The sequence below is a fragment of the Oreochromis niloticus genome, linkage group LG5, assembly GCF_001858045.2.
Source record: "Oreochromis niloticus isolate F11D_XX linkage group LG5, O_niloticus_UMD_NMBU, whole genome shotgun sequence".
Taxonomy (NCBI): domain Eukaryota; kingdom Metazoa; phylum Chordata; class Actinopteri; order Cichliformes; family Cichlidae; genus Oreochromis; species Oreochromis niloticus.
Genome location: NC_031970.2, coordinates 29,964,182 through 29,982,569, shown reverse-complemented (window position 1 = coordinate 29,982,569; position 18,388 = coordinate 29,964,182). Strand labels below are relative to the sequence as shown.

At 39.4% G+C, this 18,388-nt stretch overlaps 1 protein-coding gene across 6 annotated transcripts; it reads left to right on the top strand.

Annotated features, from left to right (window-relative positions):
- Positions 1 to 1,450: 1,450 nt before the first annotated feature.
- Positions 1,451 to 16,598, top strand: LOC109202191 (uncharacterized). 6 transcript variants are annotated; one of them, XM_025907438.1, is made up of 5 exons: positions 2,638 to 3,040; positions 3,208 to 3,375; positions 3,491 to 3,586; positions 4,039 to 4,156; positions 15,283 to 16,598. In XM_025907438.1, exons 1-5 carry the CDS (start codon positions 2,939 to 2,941, stop codon positions 15,300 to 15,302), a joined length of 504 nt encoding a protein of 167 aa, XP_025763223.1. In that variant the 5' UTR covers positions 2,638 to 2,938; the 3' UTR covers positions 15,303 to 16,598. The 6 variants fall into 6 exon arrangements, 4 of the variants coding, with proteins under 4 accessions (XP_025763223.1, XP_019214227.1, XP_019214228.1 ...); XM_019358682.2 differs by lacking the exon at positions 15,283 to 16,598 and adding an exon at positions 7,294 to 7,356; XR_003220196.1 differs by lacking the exons at positions 2,638 to 3,040; positions 15,283 to 16,598 and adding an exon at positions 1,451 to 1,919 and having other exon boundaries at positions 4,039 to 4,302.
- Positions 16,599 to 18,388: the final 1,790 nt, after the last annotated feature.

Here is an 18,388-nt window from a genome sequence, read left to right as displayed (position 1 = left end):
AAGCTGGTAGGACAACTTTTTTAATTCAGCCCTGTTTCTCTCATTTTCCTCCATCAATAACTTAACCTTCTCTGCGTTCGTGAGCATTTCATCCTCCATTTCTTCCAAGTGCTTTTCCTCTATTTCTACTTGGTCACACCAAGGAAGAGAGGAGAGGTAAGGGTCTAGTGGCTGATCCCAGGGAACAGCGTTGGGGTCAACTTCTTGTCCCTTTGGATATTCTGTTTGAGACATGTTGAGTCTGGAAACAGTGACTATGCAAAGGATCCAAATATTTCAAAAGGCTTTTCTGGCGAACGGTTCAATGCTGCAAAGATTGCTGCGAGAAACGGACTAAAAGTCATTGCGTTTCACCGCTATTTATGGGTTTTAAGGATCAAAGGACCAAAGGATCAAAGTGGTGGTAAGATTCTACATGTGCGTGACGTCATGATTCTGTAAGGCAATGAGGTTGTCACATGATATTTTTGGAGGAGGACATTTTTCAACTTGGACAAATTATCAGTAAAGTTTCAATCTCTGTTATTTTCCCCAAAAAACGTGTTGTCGCAATAATGTTTTCTACGGTCATTGGTGCCAACAGATGGCAGCAGTTTAAAGTTGGCTCTGCCCAGGCTGCTACCATAGAAGAAAAATGTAGACCAATAGTACTTTAAGGATTTCCGTGGATCGTTTCCGTGTACATCTTAGCATTGCGCTAGCTGTCAAGCGAAAAGTTTAGCTCCGTACAGCCATATTTTCAGAGTAAAAAAAGGTTTAAACTCACTCAGATCATGGTGAGAATTTCAAAAAACATTTATTTACTTTGAAGCCTACACTGTAAGACCGAATAGTAATCGTTTGATAAATGAAATCAGAATCAGAATCGTGTTTATTGGCCAAGTATATGTGCAGACAAATACAAGGAATTTGGTTCCGGTAGATGGTGGCTATCAAGCACAGCAATGTAAAACACACACACACACACACACACACACACACGTCTATATATACATTACACATGCATACACATACATACACAAAGCTGTGTAAACCAACTATAAATAACTAAACTTATGTACATAAAATACAGAAATGAAATGAGGTGGAATGAATACTACAAAATGTACATAAGGTGCAGTTGCAGTCTGGCAGTGGGGAGCAGTGTGACAGGTCAACTGTTTAGAAGGGAGATGGCGAGGGGAAAGAAACTGTTCCTGTGTCGGGTGGTCCTGGTCTGCAGGCTTCTGTACCGTCTGCCAGAGGGCAGCAGGTCAAAAAGTCTGTGTCCAGGGTGTGAGGGGTCTGTGATGATTTTCCCTGCCCGTTTCCTGGTTCTTGAGAGGTACAGATCCTGGATGGAGGGCAGGGGGGCGCCGATGATCCTTTCTGCTGCCCGTACAGTCCGCTGCAGTCTGCTCCTGTCCTGTTTAGTGGCTGCACCATACCAGACTGTGATGGGTTCCAACTACTTAAAAACCTGTTATAAGTTAATACACCTTTATTTTTTTGAGTAGTTTGAACAAGTTTGTTTTTTCAAGTTATCAGTACTTGAATATATTGATTAGTTTCTGACATTGCCCTCAAATAATTTGAGTTTTAAGACTGACGTCACTTACGTGCCTACGTACGTAAGTACTTTCATGCGCCACCTGTTTCTTTATGAAGTGCTGGCAACCATCTTGGATTCATCGCTTGGAGTGCGAATGCCCGCTCATTACCACGAAAGAAACTTGTGGAACGTTAATATCCGAACAGAAATAAAAACATTTGTGAAGGTTTTTTTTTTTTTTTTTGCGCTGCATTGCCTTTGACGCTGGATAAAGGAGGACGTGCTGTGGTATTTTACGGACTTTTGAACTGGAACAGCTAACGCTCTGCACTTGGCTAGCTGCATTTACTGCCTTTGCAGCAATTTTGTCTTCAGGAGCGCTTTTGTGGTAAGTTTTATTTTTTCTGAAACTATAGTTCTCCTTTGTAATATGGCTTTTTATCGTCATAAATGTACAAGTGTAGCAGGCATTTAAGAATTACATGCATGAGTCGTTTTATCCATGTCGCCTTGGCCCCAAAGTGTTTTGCATGAATTATGCTAATAAGCTCACATTTAGTATAACACATTATTAGTCCCAGCAGAGGCGCTGCTCGTACTTTTCTAATCTCTTACTATTTTAAAAGAAGTCTTTAGAAGGCGTTTCTGGATTTGCAGATTATAAACTGCCTTGTGGTTAAATTGTTTAATCAATATGCACTGCTGCGCTGCTTCACACTTAGCGCATACATGGATATTGACTTTGGCTAACCCATTTGCTAATTGGTGGATCTTGAAACTAACGTTTAGTTCTCTGGAGTTGTACATATTAAAACTGGGGCAGCAAAATCGTAGGCACAGGACACACTTACAAAAGCAGTGATTAATCATTACATAATTAGGCGGTAGAACTTGGTTTAGTTGCAAATAAATGTAGAAGCTTCTGAACTGTAAAATTGTTGTGCCTGGTCTATTTTAGGTTAACTTAAGGGTGAATCCATCAAATATATTTACCAAACAGTTATTTTTTCGTTTTATTTTATTCTGATGCCCAGTGTTCATTAGTGAAAGACTTGGTGTTTTTTTTGTTGTTGTTGTTGTTGTTGTTTTTTTTTGTTGTTGTTTTTTTTGTATTTTTGCTTTCTTATGTTATATTGAAATGAGGTGAAGTTATTGTATTGTTGTTACTTCTCCCCTGGCATGAACATAACAGTAAAACACAGAAGACAAGACAGACTACACAGAGAACAGAAAAGACACATAACCAAGGAGACACAGATGAAACATAACTAGCCCAGAACTCAACTAAACCTTAACTAATAGTAAATTTTCAGGGGTGAAGATGCTGTTTACCTTGACCAGCTAAGACTACACATTGTAGATGAAGTCGAGAAAAGTGAAAAGAATCCTGTCCTCATTACAAAGCTGATGCACACAACTTTGGCCTTGCGATGCAAAGAGATCATCAATGATGACCTACCAGTAGGTCAGATCCTGGATCGCTGGCCTACTCTGAAATCCCAGTCCCACGTAAGAATGTATATAGATGTATCTAACAAGATGTATTTTATATCAACTTCTGTTATCTGGCCTGTCTGAACAAATGATGCCTTTGGAGTGTAAGGATTGTGATGTATTTTGCAAAGATTTATAGACTAATTGAAACTTGTAAACATAAATATATCCTGTGTGTTCAGATCTGTGCAGAATTCCACAGGATTACGAACCTCGACCTGAAGAACCACTTTTATGATGTGTTGGACCAACATGCTCCCCGGCTCCAGAGCTTATTCAGAAAGAAAGCTGTTTGCACAGGGACCGTATCTGATGTCCTGTCTCAGCTCTTCAGAAGCTATAATCTCCAGGTTAGTGGGTTTTTGTCTTGTTTTTTGAGCTTTATTTAATTTGATAAATTTTTCAATTTTAACTACCATTCTTGACTAGGTAAGCCAATAATTTAAAGATTTTCTTGTGATGTAGAAACAAGCTGATATCCATGCCCAACGTGCTGGTGTGCTTCATGCCCTCCCTGCCTATTTGTACGAAGACACCTCTACCTTCATCAAAACTTGGGATGTAAGTTTTGGACAAAATTGTGAACAATATCTTAGTAACATCCTTGTTTTGATTTCACAAAACATTGTGACACTTTGACAGTGTGAGAAGCATCTCCATGCTTGGGATCTGTCTACAACAGTGTCCATGTCACATAATGGGAAACACTACATGGTTTTAATGTGTGTAGACCTTCTATAATGTTCCTAGCTCAACCACATCACTGTACAAATGAAAAAAATATATAACTCCTATTGACTTTCTGTTGTTATTGCTACGAAGAGGTATGACTTTGCTTTACTAAAAGTACTATTTTTGTCAGTTTATTTTTCTCAAATCTTTGGTGGGTTGTGGCTTTTTTGTTGTTCAAACAATTGGTTTCTGAGCTAGTAATAATCCAGAAATGTGACTTGTACAGATGAAACTAAGAGAAATAGGAATGCACTAACATGTAGTAATTTTGTTTTCTGTAGATGATGCATACTGATAGACCAGATATTAGTGAAGTGCCACTTGGACTCCTCCTGATCAGAGCCAATTCCAGCGATGCAACATTCTTCTGCCCTGAGAAGACTGCAGTTTTGGTCGAGGGTAACATGATCATTGATTTCACCAACCTGGCTGATGCATTTCTAGTAATATTTGGATTGACCTACGCCCTGCACCTAAGCAACCCAAAATGTTTGGCCAACATTTTTGACTTTATTCAGAAAGTTTTGATGGGTGGGAAGTTGGGAAGGGTGGGAAGTTGAAGCCCAAAGTCCTGAGTCTTAAAAATGATCTTTTGGCAGCAGAATAAAGTCCAGGATTCCTACACAGCCCTCAAGTGCCTGTTAAAGCAAGTAATTCAGTTTATCATGTTTCCAAGTCTGGATAAGTTTAAAAAAAAAAAGAGAGAGAGAGAGAGAATAGAATAGAATAAAGAAATCTTTGCAGACTCTGTTTCATACTTCATTATCTAAAAGCCACATCCAAAGTAAAAGGGGTGATTTTTCTTTTCTTTTTTCCCATCATCACTTATGTTTTAGTTGATATTGATTGTGTTTTTAGTCAGATAACTGTAAATCCATACACAAAATGAAGGACAATCTCACTACATTTCTGGCTTCTAGGTGGGATCTTGAATGTAACTTAAGGAACGTTCCTCCTGAACTACTCATAACTGACATAAGGCCCTAAGGAGGTTTATAACACTGTTTTATGTTTGTAAAGAAGTATTTTTCTATTTAAAGTTTTATTGCTCTGTTGTTGAGACTGTGATTGCACTCTACAAATGTGCATTTTGCATAACCACAGGATTGGCATATTAAAGAGGTTACCAATTATATTTCAGTGTATTAGCTGCACTATACGGTAATTTACTTTCATTCAGTTTTCCCACCTAATAATGCAGGATTTTCTTTTCCTTTTGTTTTTTAATAAAAAGGCCATACTCATGTGTTAATCAAATCTGAATACTCTTAAAACATGTTGTGAAATTCTTTATTTCTAATATTGTAACCTTGTGCCAAAACTGGACATTTCTGACATTATTCCCTATAAAATGTGGTGGATTTATGTCTTTGGGCTTTTTGTCAGAAAAGCTATGTGTTAAAGTAACTCAATAAATTTGTAACTTGAATTTATATTTTCTGTCTTATGCTTTTACAAGTGTAATTATTTTGGGCACATTTTTTTTTTTAATATAAAATTCAAAACACCGTAGATTTGGATATTACAAGAGTTTGTATTTTAAATTTTTGAGTTGTATTAGCTTAAAATGGTTAACATTTTGAAACTAAATATTAATTCCTACAAGTTACTTGAGCTAGATTTGTACTTGAAACTCAAAATATGAAGTAGAGAGTACTAAACCAAAAATGTGGATATAACATAAAAACATTTATCAATGGTACTTAAAAATATTTATCTAAAGCTAATAAATAAAGTGTGTTTATTTAACTTTTATTTTTAAGTTTTAGTTACTTAAAATATTTTATGTAATCAGTTTCACCAAAGGTTTTGAGTTAAATTAACTTATTGGGTTTTACAGTGTATGATGTGGAAAAGTTAGCAAGCGTAATTTTTCCCATTTTGTAATACACGGGTGCTTATATCCGGGAAATGTTAATCTTTTCTAAGGTCCATGGGTTTATCCAACAAGCAGCTAAGTCACTGTTATATCTCGAATTCTGTGCGCAACATCTTAATGCAAGAAAACCCAAAACAAAGCAAAGGAAACAAAAACAAAAAAAACACAGATGCACTTTTAAGCTCTTTCTGCGTTCACTGCCTCTGCAAGTGTCAGACTTCCTAACTTTAGCTGATGCTAACCAACATTAGCACTTATTTTCCATCCTTCTTTTCCTATCAGCTTTTTTATAATTGATGACACATTTCCTAATTTTCAGTGTGAAACAAGTTGCCAGCAGCATCATTATAGTGCAAAAGTAGTGACCCACCATAAATTAAATGTAAGCACAAAAGTAGCCAGCAGTCTGCACAATATTGACACATATTAAAACTGAGGAATATTTTGTACTTGTACTGTTTTATCGTGACTCCAGTTTTTACCTGGGTGCTTAAAGCTCTTCTTTACCCTCATGTAACACCAACAGTAATTTCCAACCACTGTTTCCTGTTCCTGTCAGTCAAACGAACAGGCAAAAAACGTCTTCTATAAACGGGAATAATTTCAGTTTATCGGATTAGGAGTCATCTAACCTAGTGTTGGTATTACACTGCTGTTTAGTGGCCGTTTATCAATGCCCAAGTACGCGAGTACGTACTCGCGTTCTCGGTGAGTACGTACTCGCAGAGAACGCACGGGAGTACGTACCCGCCGAGAACGCGAGCACGGACTCGCGATATGTACAATTGGAACACCTGCGTACGTGATGATGTCACAGGTCCGGAGTTTTTACTGCCGTCCCCTCTTAATTTAACTGTGAGTAACATGTTATGAAGCTTAACTTTAATCACAGCCAAACCGGTTTACTCAGGAACAAATAAAACACTGAAATAAACCAAACATTAACATTTAGAAGTGATCTAAGTGACTTATATATCATTTTTAACCTCAGTAGTGAAACCTCTAATAATAAAAATAGTGTACATGTACATACGTGTACATACCTTAATAAAAACAAGCAGGTGAGATGTTAGAACGCTTTTATTTCTATTCTAGTGGACACTCAATACTATAGACAGCTGCTGGGGTTTCTTTAACCTGAGTAGTGAGAAGTCCGCGAGCGGGGGGGGGGTGAAAACGATGTGCCGGGAGTCCGCTGTTGAGTCTTGGACGAAATGCATTCTGGGATATATAGCTGTCCCAAGTCCACACCGATGCATGCTCGATAAAACGGGCGGGTCGAGAACACATCCAGGACTTTTTCGCGTTCTCGGCTTGATGCGTACTTCGAATTGGAACAGTACTTGGTCTCCGACTGATGACGTATCACGAGTACGCATATTGATAAACGCCCAGTGTCTCTCTAATCTCGGTGTCACCAAAATATCCGCCCTGCATGTCAAACATTGAGAGAACTTGAAACAGTAACATAACTTAGCCGCTTACGTTAGCTTGTGCTAATGTTTTGTTTGCCAGTTAATTGACTTTGAATAGCTTTATTTCAAAAGTATCTTAAAAATTTCTCAGCCACTTAGCTGTGTTAACTGTGCATGCTGTAAAGATCACAAGGCATGCTTGGATCATTTTTATAATCAGCCTCTCTTTTTTTTCACCACAGGCTTTGCCATCATAAATTGATCAGTTTACAACCAGCAACCGGACACCTAAACCTCAGACGACATCCAGGGGCAGTGTGAACAAACACGTCTTTAATAAATGGGATGCAAGATGGATTATAGAGGGCCACCCCCTCGCCAGACAACCAAGTGCTGTCCCTGTCAACAGCCAGTGTGAGAAAGACTCTCGCTAAAGTCAACCCACACAAAGCTGCTGGACCAGACAAGTCGGACGTGTGCTCAGAGCCTGTGCTGACCAAAGACAGCTACAGCCCCAGAGCTCAAAGACTACTGTCCAGTAGCACTTACTCCAATCATCATGAAGTGCTTCAAGCGACTCGTCCTGACTTACATCACGAACCAGCCCCCCAAACTGGACCCACAGTTTGCATACAACTTGTACCAATTAACGGACGATGCGATCTCATTGGCTCTCCACCTAGCCCTATCACACCTGGGTCAATGCCCAGAGGATTATGCGGACCAAAGAGCACGCTATTGGCAGCTCTCCACCCAGTCTACAGGATATTTACACCTGCATTGGGAAAGCCACTAGAATCATAGCTGACCCGCATTACCCCTCCCACCAACTGTTTACTCCTGTTCCATTCAGAAGACGACTCTGCGGCATCAGGAGCAGGTCGCCGTGATTGTCCAATAGCATTTTCCCCCCAGCAGTCTGGCTCCTGAACACCATGCTGCCCTCCTCCACACTGGACTCTCTTCACCACACACTTCTTGGACTACATAACACTCTCCTCTAACTCCCAATACTTGCACTATTCTGTATTGCACTGTTTGACTCTGTGTATTGTATTTATTCTGTGTACTATTGTATTTATTTATTCTCATTCTCATTGTTTTCTGTTTTTACTCTCTTTATTCAAGTACAATATTATTGTACTTTTAGTTTATCTTCTTGATGCATTCTCAATCATCCAGGAAAGTAAATCTCCAAAAGTTGAATCTGTTCATCTGGACGTAGCGTTTTGTGGGAGAAACGTTTCGTCACTCATCCAAGTGACTTCTTCAGTCTCAGCTGACTGCAGGTTTCCCCAAACCTTATAAACAGTACATTTGCATAATGACTGAAACCAGCCCACTGAAGGAACAATGGGCTGTGAGGTCAGTTCCTTAATCATAATTATGCAAATTCCCATGACCATTGATCAACAATCACTGACCAAAACCCACTGATCAAAGAACACTGATCAATGGCCATGAGTACCATTCACAGAGAGTTGGGGAATGGCTGCAATCACAGCATTGTAAGATGGCGAAAGATGTACCCTTAGGCCCCCTCCTCGATTCAGAGATGGTCTTTCCCTTTTCACGTAAATGGCCTCCTTGACTCCGCGCTCAAACCAGCGTTCTTCCCTGTCCAGGATGTGTACATCCTCATCGTTGAAAGAGTGTCCACTGGCCTGTAGGTGTAAATAAACTGCAGAGTAACCTGGTTTTGTAGACTACCAGCTTATAGATACCTTATGGGATGGGCACTATTCAGATCAGAGAAATGTGGTATGTTTGGAGCAAACAGCAACTGACTGTTGTGGAAGCGTCTAAGCTAACAGGTGCTGACGATCAGGCTCCATTCAGGCACCTGATTGTCAGCACGTGGAATACAAGAGCCTCAAAATAAGAGTCAGTAGCAGAAAACCCTGATTGGCAGAGAACATTTGGCAAGTTTCTCATGGGTGTGACCAAAAATACATTTTCCTTATAAATGTGGCACCATTTAAGGGGGAAAAACAGTATAAGGTTTACTGACGAGAAGGAATTATCAACCAAACACAAGTTTCCTTACCTTTTGTGTTTATTAAAACTTTTTAGTTCAGAAAGCTGATCTGTTTTAACTCATGTTCATTATTAACATTGCAGATGCTGAAAATGAAACGGGCTGAAATATTTCGCACTGTTTCCTTAAAAGCAGTCATAGTTTTTCTATTTGGTTGGTCGCTGGAGTCGGTTGTGTTGGTTTTGTGGAAGTCCATGAACTGTAATGGATACCAGTGAAAAGCCTGAGAAAGAATGATGCTGGTAGTAGCATGTTCTCTATTTGGCCAAATGCCATCTCCAACATACACAAAGCCTAATTACACAATGATTGCCTGAACCTATTCTTGTTAAAAGATGAAAAACTCAAAGGCACGTTTCAGCAGTGGATCTGTGTGAAATCAGCAACTTTGGAAAAGGAATCAAAATGTGGGCTATTGATTCTAAAAACAGAAATCGTAACAAGGTTCAACATTTACTAAAACCGCAATTCAATCATCTGAGAATCTTTACTCATGAAATTATAACGGTTAGATGAATTTATATGCAGTCATTTACTGATCAATGATCAAAGGGGAGATTTATGCCACAAAGAAGATTGTCATGAAAAGTAGGTGGCATCTGATCTCCTGTAACCTGTTGAGCTAAGCTGTCTTTCCAGCTCCGCTCTCTGATTTAAAAAACTTATGTTGTCAAAGTTATTTGATTGCAAATGTATTTTGGAAATCTCGCCATGCATTTTTCAATGTCAGCAGTGCGAAAACCTGCACTGATCTGACCTAATTTCTTCCTCATCCTGATTCCTGACCTTGGAAGGGAGAGAAATATATTTTTGTTTTGTTTTTGTTTGTCTTCTTGTTTTATTTAATTCCTTGTGGGATTTGGATCCAACAAGTAAAGAATGCATATTATGCACACACACAAACACACATGCAGCTATTACCCATTTCTTGTATTCTTGAATAAAGACATTGATTTGACACATTTAAAATGCAGCTAATTGTTTTTATTGTTCTATTATTAAGAAAAAAGAAAAGGTGGGGGTGGGGGGATGTAAAGAAGAGCGTAAAGGAAAGGGAGAGAGGAGAGAAAACCCCAACAATCCCCTCTGAGCAAGCACTAGGCGACAGTGGATAGGAAAAACTCCCTTTAAAGGAAGAAACCTATGACAGAACCAGGCTCTAGAGGGGGCAGTCAACTGTCGGGACCGGTTGGGGGGTGAGTGTGAAAAAAGAGGGGGGGGAGTAAAGGGGAAGAAAGGAGGTAAAGAGATAGAGGAGAGAAAACCCAACAATCCCTCTGAGCAAGCACTAGGCGACAGTGGATAGGAAAAACTCCCTTTAAAGGAAGAAACCTATGACAGAACCAGGCTCTAGAGGGGGCAGTCAACTGTCGGGACTGGTTGGGGGGTGAGTGTGAAAAGGGGGGGGGGATGGGAGAGGTGTTAGGTGTTAAAGGGGGGAGATTAAGCTGGAACAGAGGTGGAGGAAGACGAGGTGACATCGGCAGCATGAAAAGCAGGATTGTTCTTCCTCCGGAAGAAGCGGAAGCGTTTTTTCTTTTTTTCCAGCTGCTTTTCCACGAGCACTTTTTTCTCGAGGATGAGGATTTTCAACTCCTCGATTGTTTCGGTATTTTGCTGCTCCAGTTTATTGCATTTTTTCTCCACTTCTTCTAATTCAGCTTGTTTTTCTTCCAGCCTTTCTTTCAGCACTTTAGATGTTGCCTCCTGTTTTTGCAGTTTTTCATTTTCTCCTTCCAGCTCAGATGCTTTGTACTTCATTTTGTTGTAAAGTTCTTGCAGATTTCGGTTTTTCCTCTCAAACTCCTGGAGAAGAAGTTTTTCTTCTTTCTGCTTTATGGTCAGCTGTTCTTTCTCTTGAAGCAGCTCTTGATATTTGTGCAGTGTCTCATCGAACTGCAGCATCCTTTCTTTTCCCTCCATGTGCTTTCTGTCCAGCTGCTTTTTCTCTTGGAGGATTTCTTTATTTTGTCGCAGAGCTTCATCAAGCTTTCCTTGCAAGCTTTCATTTTGTTGCTCGATGCTCTGAAGCTTGCAATCCATTTCCTTTTGTTTGATCTCTTGTTCCCTTTTCTCTTGAAGAAGCTTCTCATTTGTTTGCAGTGTGTCACCAAGCCTTTTTTTCTCGATACTGTACATTAACTCCATGTCTAGGAGATTGCGGTCCATCCCTCTCTTCTTCATGTCCTCATGTTTCTTCCCTTGGACAAGTTTTTTATTTTGTCGCAGAGCTTCATCAAGCTTTCCTTGCAAGCTTTCATTGTGTTGCTTGATGCTCTGAAGCTTGCGATCCATTTCTTTTTGTTTGATCTCCTGTTGCCTTTTCTCTTGTAGAAGCTTTTCATTTGCTTGCAGTGTGTCACCAAGCCTTTTTTTCTCGATACTGTACATTAACTCCACGTCTAGGAGATTGCGGTCCATCCCTCTCTTCTTCGTGCCCTCTAGTTTCTTCTCTTGGACGAGTTTTTTATTTTGCTGCAGAGCTTGATCAAGCTTTCTTTGAAGCTCCTGGTTCTTTTTGTCCATGTCCCGGAGATCCTGTTGTTTCTCCTCAATAATAGCTTCCTTTTCTTGAAGCTGGTAGGACAACTTTTTTAATTCAGCCCTGTTTCTCTCATTTTCCTCCATCAATAACTTAACCTTCTCTGCGTTCGTGAGCATTTCATCCTCCATTTCTTCCAAGTGCTTTTCCTCTATTTCTACTTGGTCACACCAAGGAAGAGAGGAGAGGTAAGGGTCTAGTGGCTGATCCCAGGGAACAGCGTTGGGGTCAACTTCTTGTCCCTTTGGATATTCTGTTTGAGACATGTTGAGTCTGGAAACAGTGACTATGCAAAGGATCCAAATATTTCAAAAGGCTTTTCTGGCGAACGGTTCAATGCTGCAAAGATTGCTGCGAGAAACGGACTAAAAGTCATTGCGTTTCACCGCTATTTATGGGTTTTAAGGATCAAAGGACCAAAGGATCAAAGTGGTGGTAAGATTCTACATGTGCGTGACGTCATGATTCTGTAAGGCAATGAGGTTGTCACATGATATTTTTGGAGGAGGACATTTTTCAACTTGGACAAATTATCAGTAAAGTTTCAATCTCTGTTATTTTCCCCAAAAAACGTGTTGTCGCAATAATGTTTTCTACGGTCATTGGTGCCAACAGATGGCAGCAGTTTAAAGTTGGCTCTGCCCAGGCTGCTACCATAGAAGAAAAATGTAGACCAATAGTACTTTAAGGATTTCCGTGGATGTTTCCGTGTAAATCTTAGCATTGCGCTAGCTGTCAAGCGAAAAGTTTAGCTCCGTACAGCCATATTTTCAGAGTAAAAAAAGGTTTAAACTCACTCAGATCATGGTGAGAATTTCAAAAAACATTTATTTACTTTGAAGCCTACACTGTAAGACCGAATAGTAATCGTTTGATAAATGAAATGAGTTCCAACTACTTAAAAACCTGTTATAAGTTAATACACCTTTATTTTTTTGAGTAGTTTGAACAAGTTTGTTTTTTCAAGTTATCAGTACTTGAATATATTGATTAGTTTCTGACATTGCCCTCAAATAATTTGAGTTTTAAGACTGACGTCACTTACGTGCCTACGTACGTACGTACTTTCATGCACCACCTGTTTCTTTATGAAGTGCTGGCAACCATCTTGGATTCATCGCTTGGAGTGCGAATGCCCGCTCATTACCACGAAAGAAACTTGTGGAACGTTAATATCCGAACAGAAATAAAAACATTTGTGAAGGTTTTTTTTTTTTGCGCTGCATTGCCTTTGACGCTGGATAAAGGAGGACGTGCTGTGGTATTTTACGGACTTTTGAACTGGAACAGCTAACGCTCTGCACTTGGCTAGCTGCATTTACCGCCTTTGCAGCAATTTTGTCTTCAGGAGCACTTTTGTGGTAAGTTTTATTTTTTCTGAAACTATAGTTCTCCTTTGTAATATGGCTTTTTATCGTCATAAATGTACAAGTGTAGCAGGCATTTAAGAATTACATGCATGAGTCGTTTTATCCATGTCGCCTTGGCCCCAAAGTGTTTTGCATGAATTATGCTAATAAGCTCACATTTAGTATAACACATTATTAGTCCCAGCAGAGGCGCTGCTCGTACTTTTCTAATCTCTTACTATTTTAAAAGAAGTCTTTAGAAGGCGTTTCTGGATTTGCAGATTATAAACTGCCTTGTGGTTAAATTGTTTAATCAATATGCACTGCTGCGCTGCTTCACACTTAGCGCATACATGGATATTGACTTTGGCTAACCCATTTGCTAATTGGTGGATCTTGAAACTAACGTTTAGTTCTCTGGAGTTGTACATATTAAAACTGGGGCAGCAAAATCGTAGGCACAGGACACACTTACAAAAGCAGTGATTAATCATTACATAATTAGGCGGTAGAACTTGGTTTAGTTGCAAATAAATGTAGAAGCTTCTGAACTGTAAAATTGTTGTGCCTGGTCTATTTTAGGTTAACTTAAGGGTGAATCCATCAAATATATTTACCAAACAGTTATTTTTTCGTTTTATTTTATTCTGATGCCCAGTGTTCATTAGTGAAAGACTTGGTGTTTTTTTGTTGTTGTTGTTGTTGTTTTTTTTTGTTGTTGTTTTTTTTGTATTTTTGCTTTCTTATGTTATATTGAAATGAGGTGAAGTTATTGTATTGTTGTTACTTCTCCCCTGGCATGAACATAACAGTAAAACACAGAAGACAAGACAGACTACACAGAGAACAGAAAAGACACATAACCAAGGAGACACAGATGAAACATAACTAGCCCAGAACTCAACTAAACCTTAACTAATAGTAAATTTTCAGGGGTGAAGATGCTGTTTACCTTGACCAGCTAAGACTACACATTGTAGATGAAGTCGAGAAAAGTGAAAAGAATCCTGTCCTCATTACAAAGCTGATGCACACAACTTTGGCCTTGCGATGCAAAGAGATCATCAATGATGACCTACCAGTAGGTCAGATCCTGGATCGCTGGCCTACTCTGAAATCCTAGTCCCACGTAAGAATGTATATAGATGTATCTAACAAGATGTATTTTATATCAACTTCTGTTATCTGGCCTGTCTGAACAAATGATGCCTTTGGAGTGTAAGGATTGTGATGTATTTTGCAAAGATTTATAGACTAATTGAAACTTGTAAACATAAATATATCCTGTGTGTTCAGATCTGTGCAGAATTCCACAGGATTACGAACCTCGACCTGAAGAACCACTTTTATGATGTGTTGGACCAACATGCTCCCCGGCTCCAGAGCTTATTCAGAAAGAAAGCTGTTTGCACAGGGACCGTATCTGATGTCCTGTCTCAGCTCTTCAGAAGCTATAATCTCCAGGTTAGTGGGTTTTTGTCTTGTTTTTTGAGCTTTATTTAATTTGATAAATTTTTCAATTTTAACTACCATTCTTGACTAGGTAAGCCAATAATTTAAAGATTTTCTTGTGATGTAGGAACAAGCTGATATCCATGCCCAACGTGCTGGTGTGCTTCATGCCCTCCCTGCCTATTTGTACGAAGACACCTCTACCTTCATCAAAACTTGGGATGTAAGTTTTGGACAAAATTGTGAACAATATCTTAGTAACATCCTTGTTTTGATTTCACAAAACATTGTGACACTTTGACAGTGTGAGAAGCATCTCCATGCTTGGGATCTGTCTACAACAGTGTCCATGTCACATAATGGGAAACACTACATGTTTTTAATGTGTGTAGACCTTCTATAATGTTCCTAGCTCAACCACATCACTGTACAAATGAAAAAAATGTATAACTCCTATTGACTTTCTGTTGTTATTGCTACGAAGAGGTATGACTTTGCTTTACTAAAAGTACTATTTTTGTCAGTTTATTTTTCTCAAATCTTTGGTGGGTTGTGGCTTTTTTGTTGTTCAAACAATTGGTTTCTGAGCTAGTAATAATCCAGAAATGTGACTTGTACAGATGAAACTAAGAGAAATAGGAATGCACTAACATGTAGTAAGGAGCTTGCTATAGCAAGCTTGTTAGCTTGTGCTAATGTTTTGTTTGCCAGTTAATTGACTTTGAATAGCTTTATTTCAAAAGTATCTTAAAAATTTCTCAGCCACTTAGCTGTGTTAACTGTGCATGCTGTAAAGATCACAAGGCATGCTTGGATCATTTTTATAATCAGCCTCTTTTTTTCACCACAGGCTTTGCCATCATAAATTGATCAGTTTACAACCAGCAACCGGACACCTAAACCTCAGAGGCCACCTCAGACGACATCCAGGGGCAGTGTGAACAAACACGTCTTTAAATGGGATGCAAGATGGATTATAGAGGGCCACCCCCTCGCCAGACAACCAAGTGCTGTCCCTGTCAACAGCCAGTGTGAGAAAGACTCGCTAAAGTCAACCCACACAAAGCTGCTGGACCAGACAAGTCGGACGTGTGCTCAGAGCCTGTGCTGACCAAAGACAGCTACAGCCCCAGAGCTCAAAGACTACTGTCCAGTAGCACTTACTCCAATCATCATGAAGTGCTTCAAGCGACTCGTCCTGACTTACATCAAGAACCAGCCCCCCAAACTGGACCCACAGTTTGCATACAACTTGTACCAATTAACGGACGATGCGATCTCATTGGCTCTCCACCTAGCCCTATCACACCTGGGTCAATGCCCAGAGGATTATGCGGACCAAAGAGCACGCTATTGGCAGCTCTCCACCCAGTCTACAGGATATTTACACCTGCATTGGGAAAGCCACTAGAATCATAGCTGACCCGCATTACCCCTCCCACCAACTGTTTACTCCTGTTCCATCCAGAAGACGACTCTGCGGCATCAGGAGCAGGTCGCCGTGATTGTCCAATAGCATTTTCCCCCCAGCAGTCTGGCTCCTGAACACCATGCTGCCCTCCTCCACACTGGACTCTCTTCACCACACACTTCTTGGACTACATAACACTCTCCTCTAACTCCCAATACTTGCACTATTCTGTATTGCACTGTTTGACTCTGTCTGTGTATTGTATTTATTCTGTGTACTATTGTATTTCTTTATTCTCATTCTCATTGTTTTCTATTTTTACTCTTTATTCAAGTACAATATTATTGTACTTTTAGTTTATCTTATTTCTGTATAGATGTATGTATGTATGTATGTATGTATATTTGAATTTTTTCATTTTTATTTTTTCGTTTTATTTTTACAGTGTGGACCTTTGATCCAGAAGGACCACATTTTGTCCCACTGTATACTTGAGTGCATATTGTTGGGTTGATAATAAAACTGTACCTGACTTGTCTTAAAGTTGCTGCTAACTGCTGGTTCTGTAAACAACTCAATCATAGAATGATTGCCACATCAAACTAAAAGAAATGCCTGAATCCTAAATTATGGATGTCCTATTGTGGTGATCTAAAATGTAACACTAAATGTAATTCTGAATGTTTTCTTTTGTGTATTTTCTTTTACATCCTAAAAATAAAAATAAATCAAAACCATGATCAACTTGAGGACTGTTCAGTGTTTAGTGGTTCAATGAGCAAATCCCGGCTATTATGTGATTGGAGGTCTCCCGAACAGGGTGGCTCATCCGCTTTAAAGGCATCTCTAAAATGTAAAAGTGAGGACAAGTGAAGATTTGCCAAGTAAAATAGGATTTGCAGACATTTGATCATTCAGTCACATGGCACTAACTCTTAGATAAGTGCCTAGGCGTAGAGGAGTTCTCCAGAAACTTTGTGGGATCTTGAGTTTAAACTTCATATCTACTATTCTCACCAGACAGCCAGCAGGGAAAGGTTTGCAATCAAGAGATAAGCTGAGAGCTCAGTGTCAACATTAGTGGGCCTGTATTAAGGAGAAAACATCTATTCCAATAGAATAGCTGGGGTCTAACAGGAGAGCAGTCATGTCATAAAGATCAGATCATTTGCAACTATTTTTTTGAACATGACAGCGAGCTCATTGTACTCAAGTGGTCTCCATAGTCACCATCACAGTCCACTTAGCACCCTTGGGATGGTGTGGAATGGGAGATTTGCATTAGTGGTTGCTATGATGTTAATATGGAGCAAAATCTCGAAGGAATGTTTCAAGCAACTTCATCTATGCCATTGAGAATCATACTGCACGGCTAAGCTCAGAAGCCAAAATTTAATGCTTTAAATAGGATGCAAGGTATGCAAATTATCACATGATCAGGCTCCTCAGATGCTTAGTCACCCTTAAGATGACTGTACTCAGAAACATGATGAGCAGCCAGTGATGAGTATAAAGGGCTCTTTGTAAATCCCCATTTCGGCAAACAGCTTTTTCTTCTCTGGGGATCGACATGTGGAATATCTGGATTTTGACTGAGATCATTAACACCTGAAACTCTGAGTAATGCAATTATGGATGATCTGCTGCTTTCTATTCAATGGTTTTCTTGTGACTTGCCAACTTTGTTGTTGTTCAGTTGTGAGCTTTTGCTCTCTATCTATACCTGTATTGTGCAAACTGTGTGTTGTACTACGTCTGCTGTGTTTGCAGTTGAGTTTCATGTATTTTAAAGTCCACGGGCCTTTGCAAATAAGCTAAGACTATAAATTCTGTGGTGTGTTTCTGGCACACGCTTATCCCGATACACAATAAAACAATAAAATGAATCCCCTTTCTTTCTTTCTTTCTCTTTTAAAACTTTATATTAAAAGCAAAATATGTCCATTCATATCAGTGGGCTGACAACTAAACAGTCCCTTCATTAACAGTACTATGCAAGTCCACTTTCATTGATTATTAAATCTTATTTTCACTTCTCTCCTTTTAAACTTAACACCAGCTATTTCCTCATGCTCACACAGACAATAAACAGGATGTAGGCTGGCTAAAGTTCATATTAGACCAGTTTGACACGATGTAGTGCTGCCCCCTTCTGGATTAAAGGGTCACTTAACCAAGCTGTATTTTTCCAGCACCACAGGCAATAGAGAAGGATAGGTACATTGTGTTCTCATTTCTCCATCACCCCGGTATTTATCACCAGTAGGAGATAAGCACAGCGTGAACATCAGTACAAAAAACACACAATGCATAGCAACAAGACGGGAATAAATCCTAATAATACAACAGACGATTCTGTCGGAGAGAAGAGGATAAAGTGCACAGCCATTTCTGAGCATCCAGTGCTGTTGTGCTTGTAACTATCCTCAGCAAAGCCAGAACCACACACACATACAAAAAGTTACTATGCTATTGCAGTGGGTATCATTTTACAGTCGCTCGTTATTGTTGATACTGAATTTTAATGCAAAAAAGAAACAAGCCT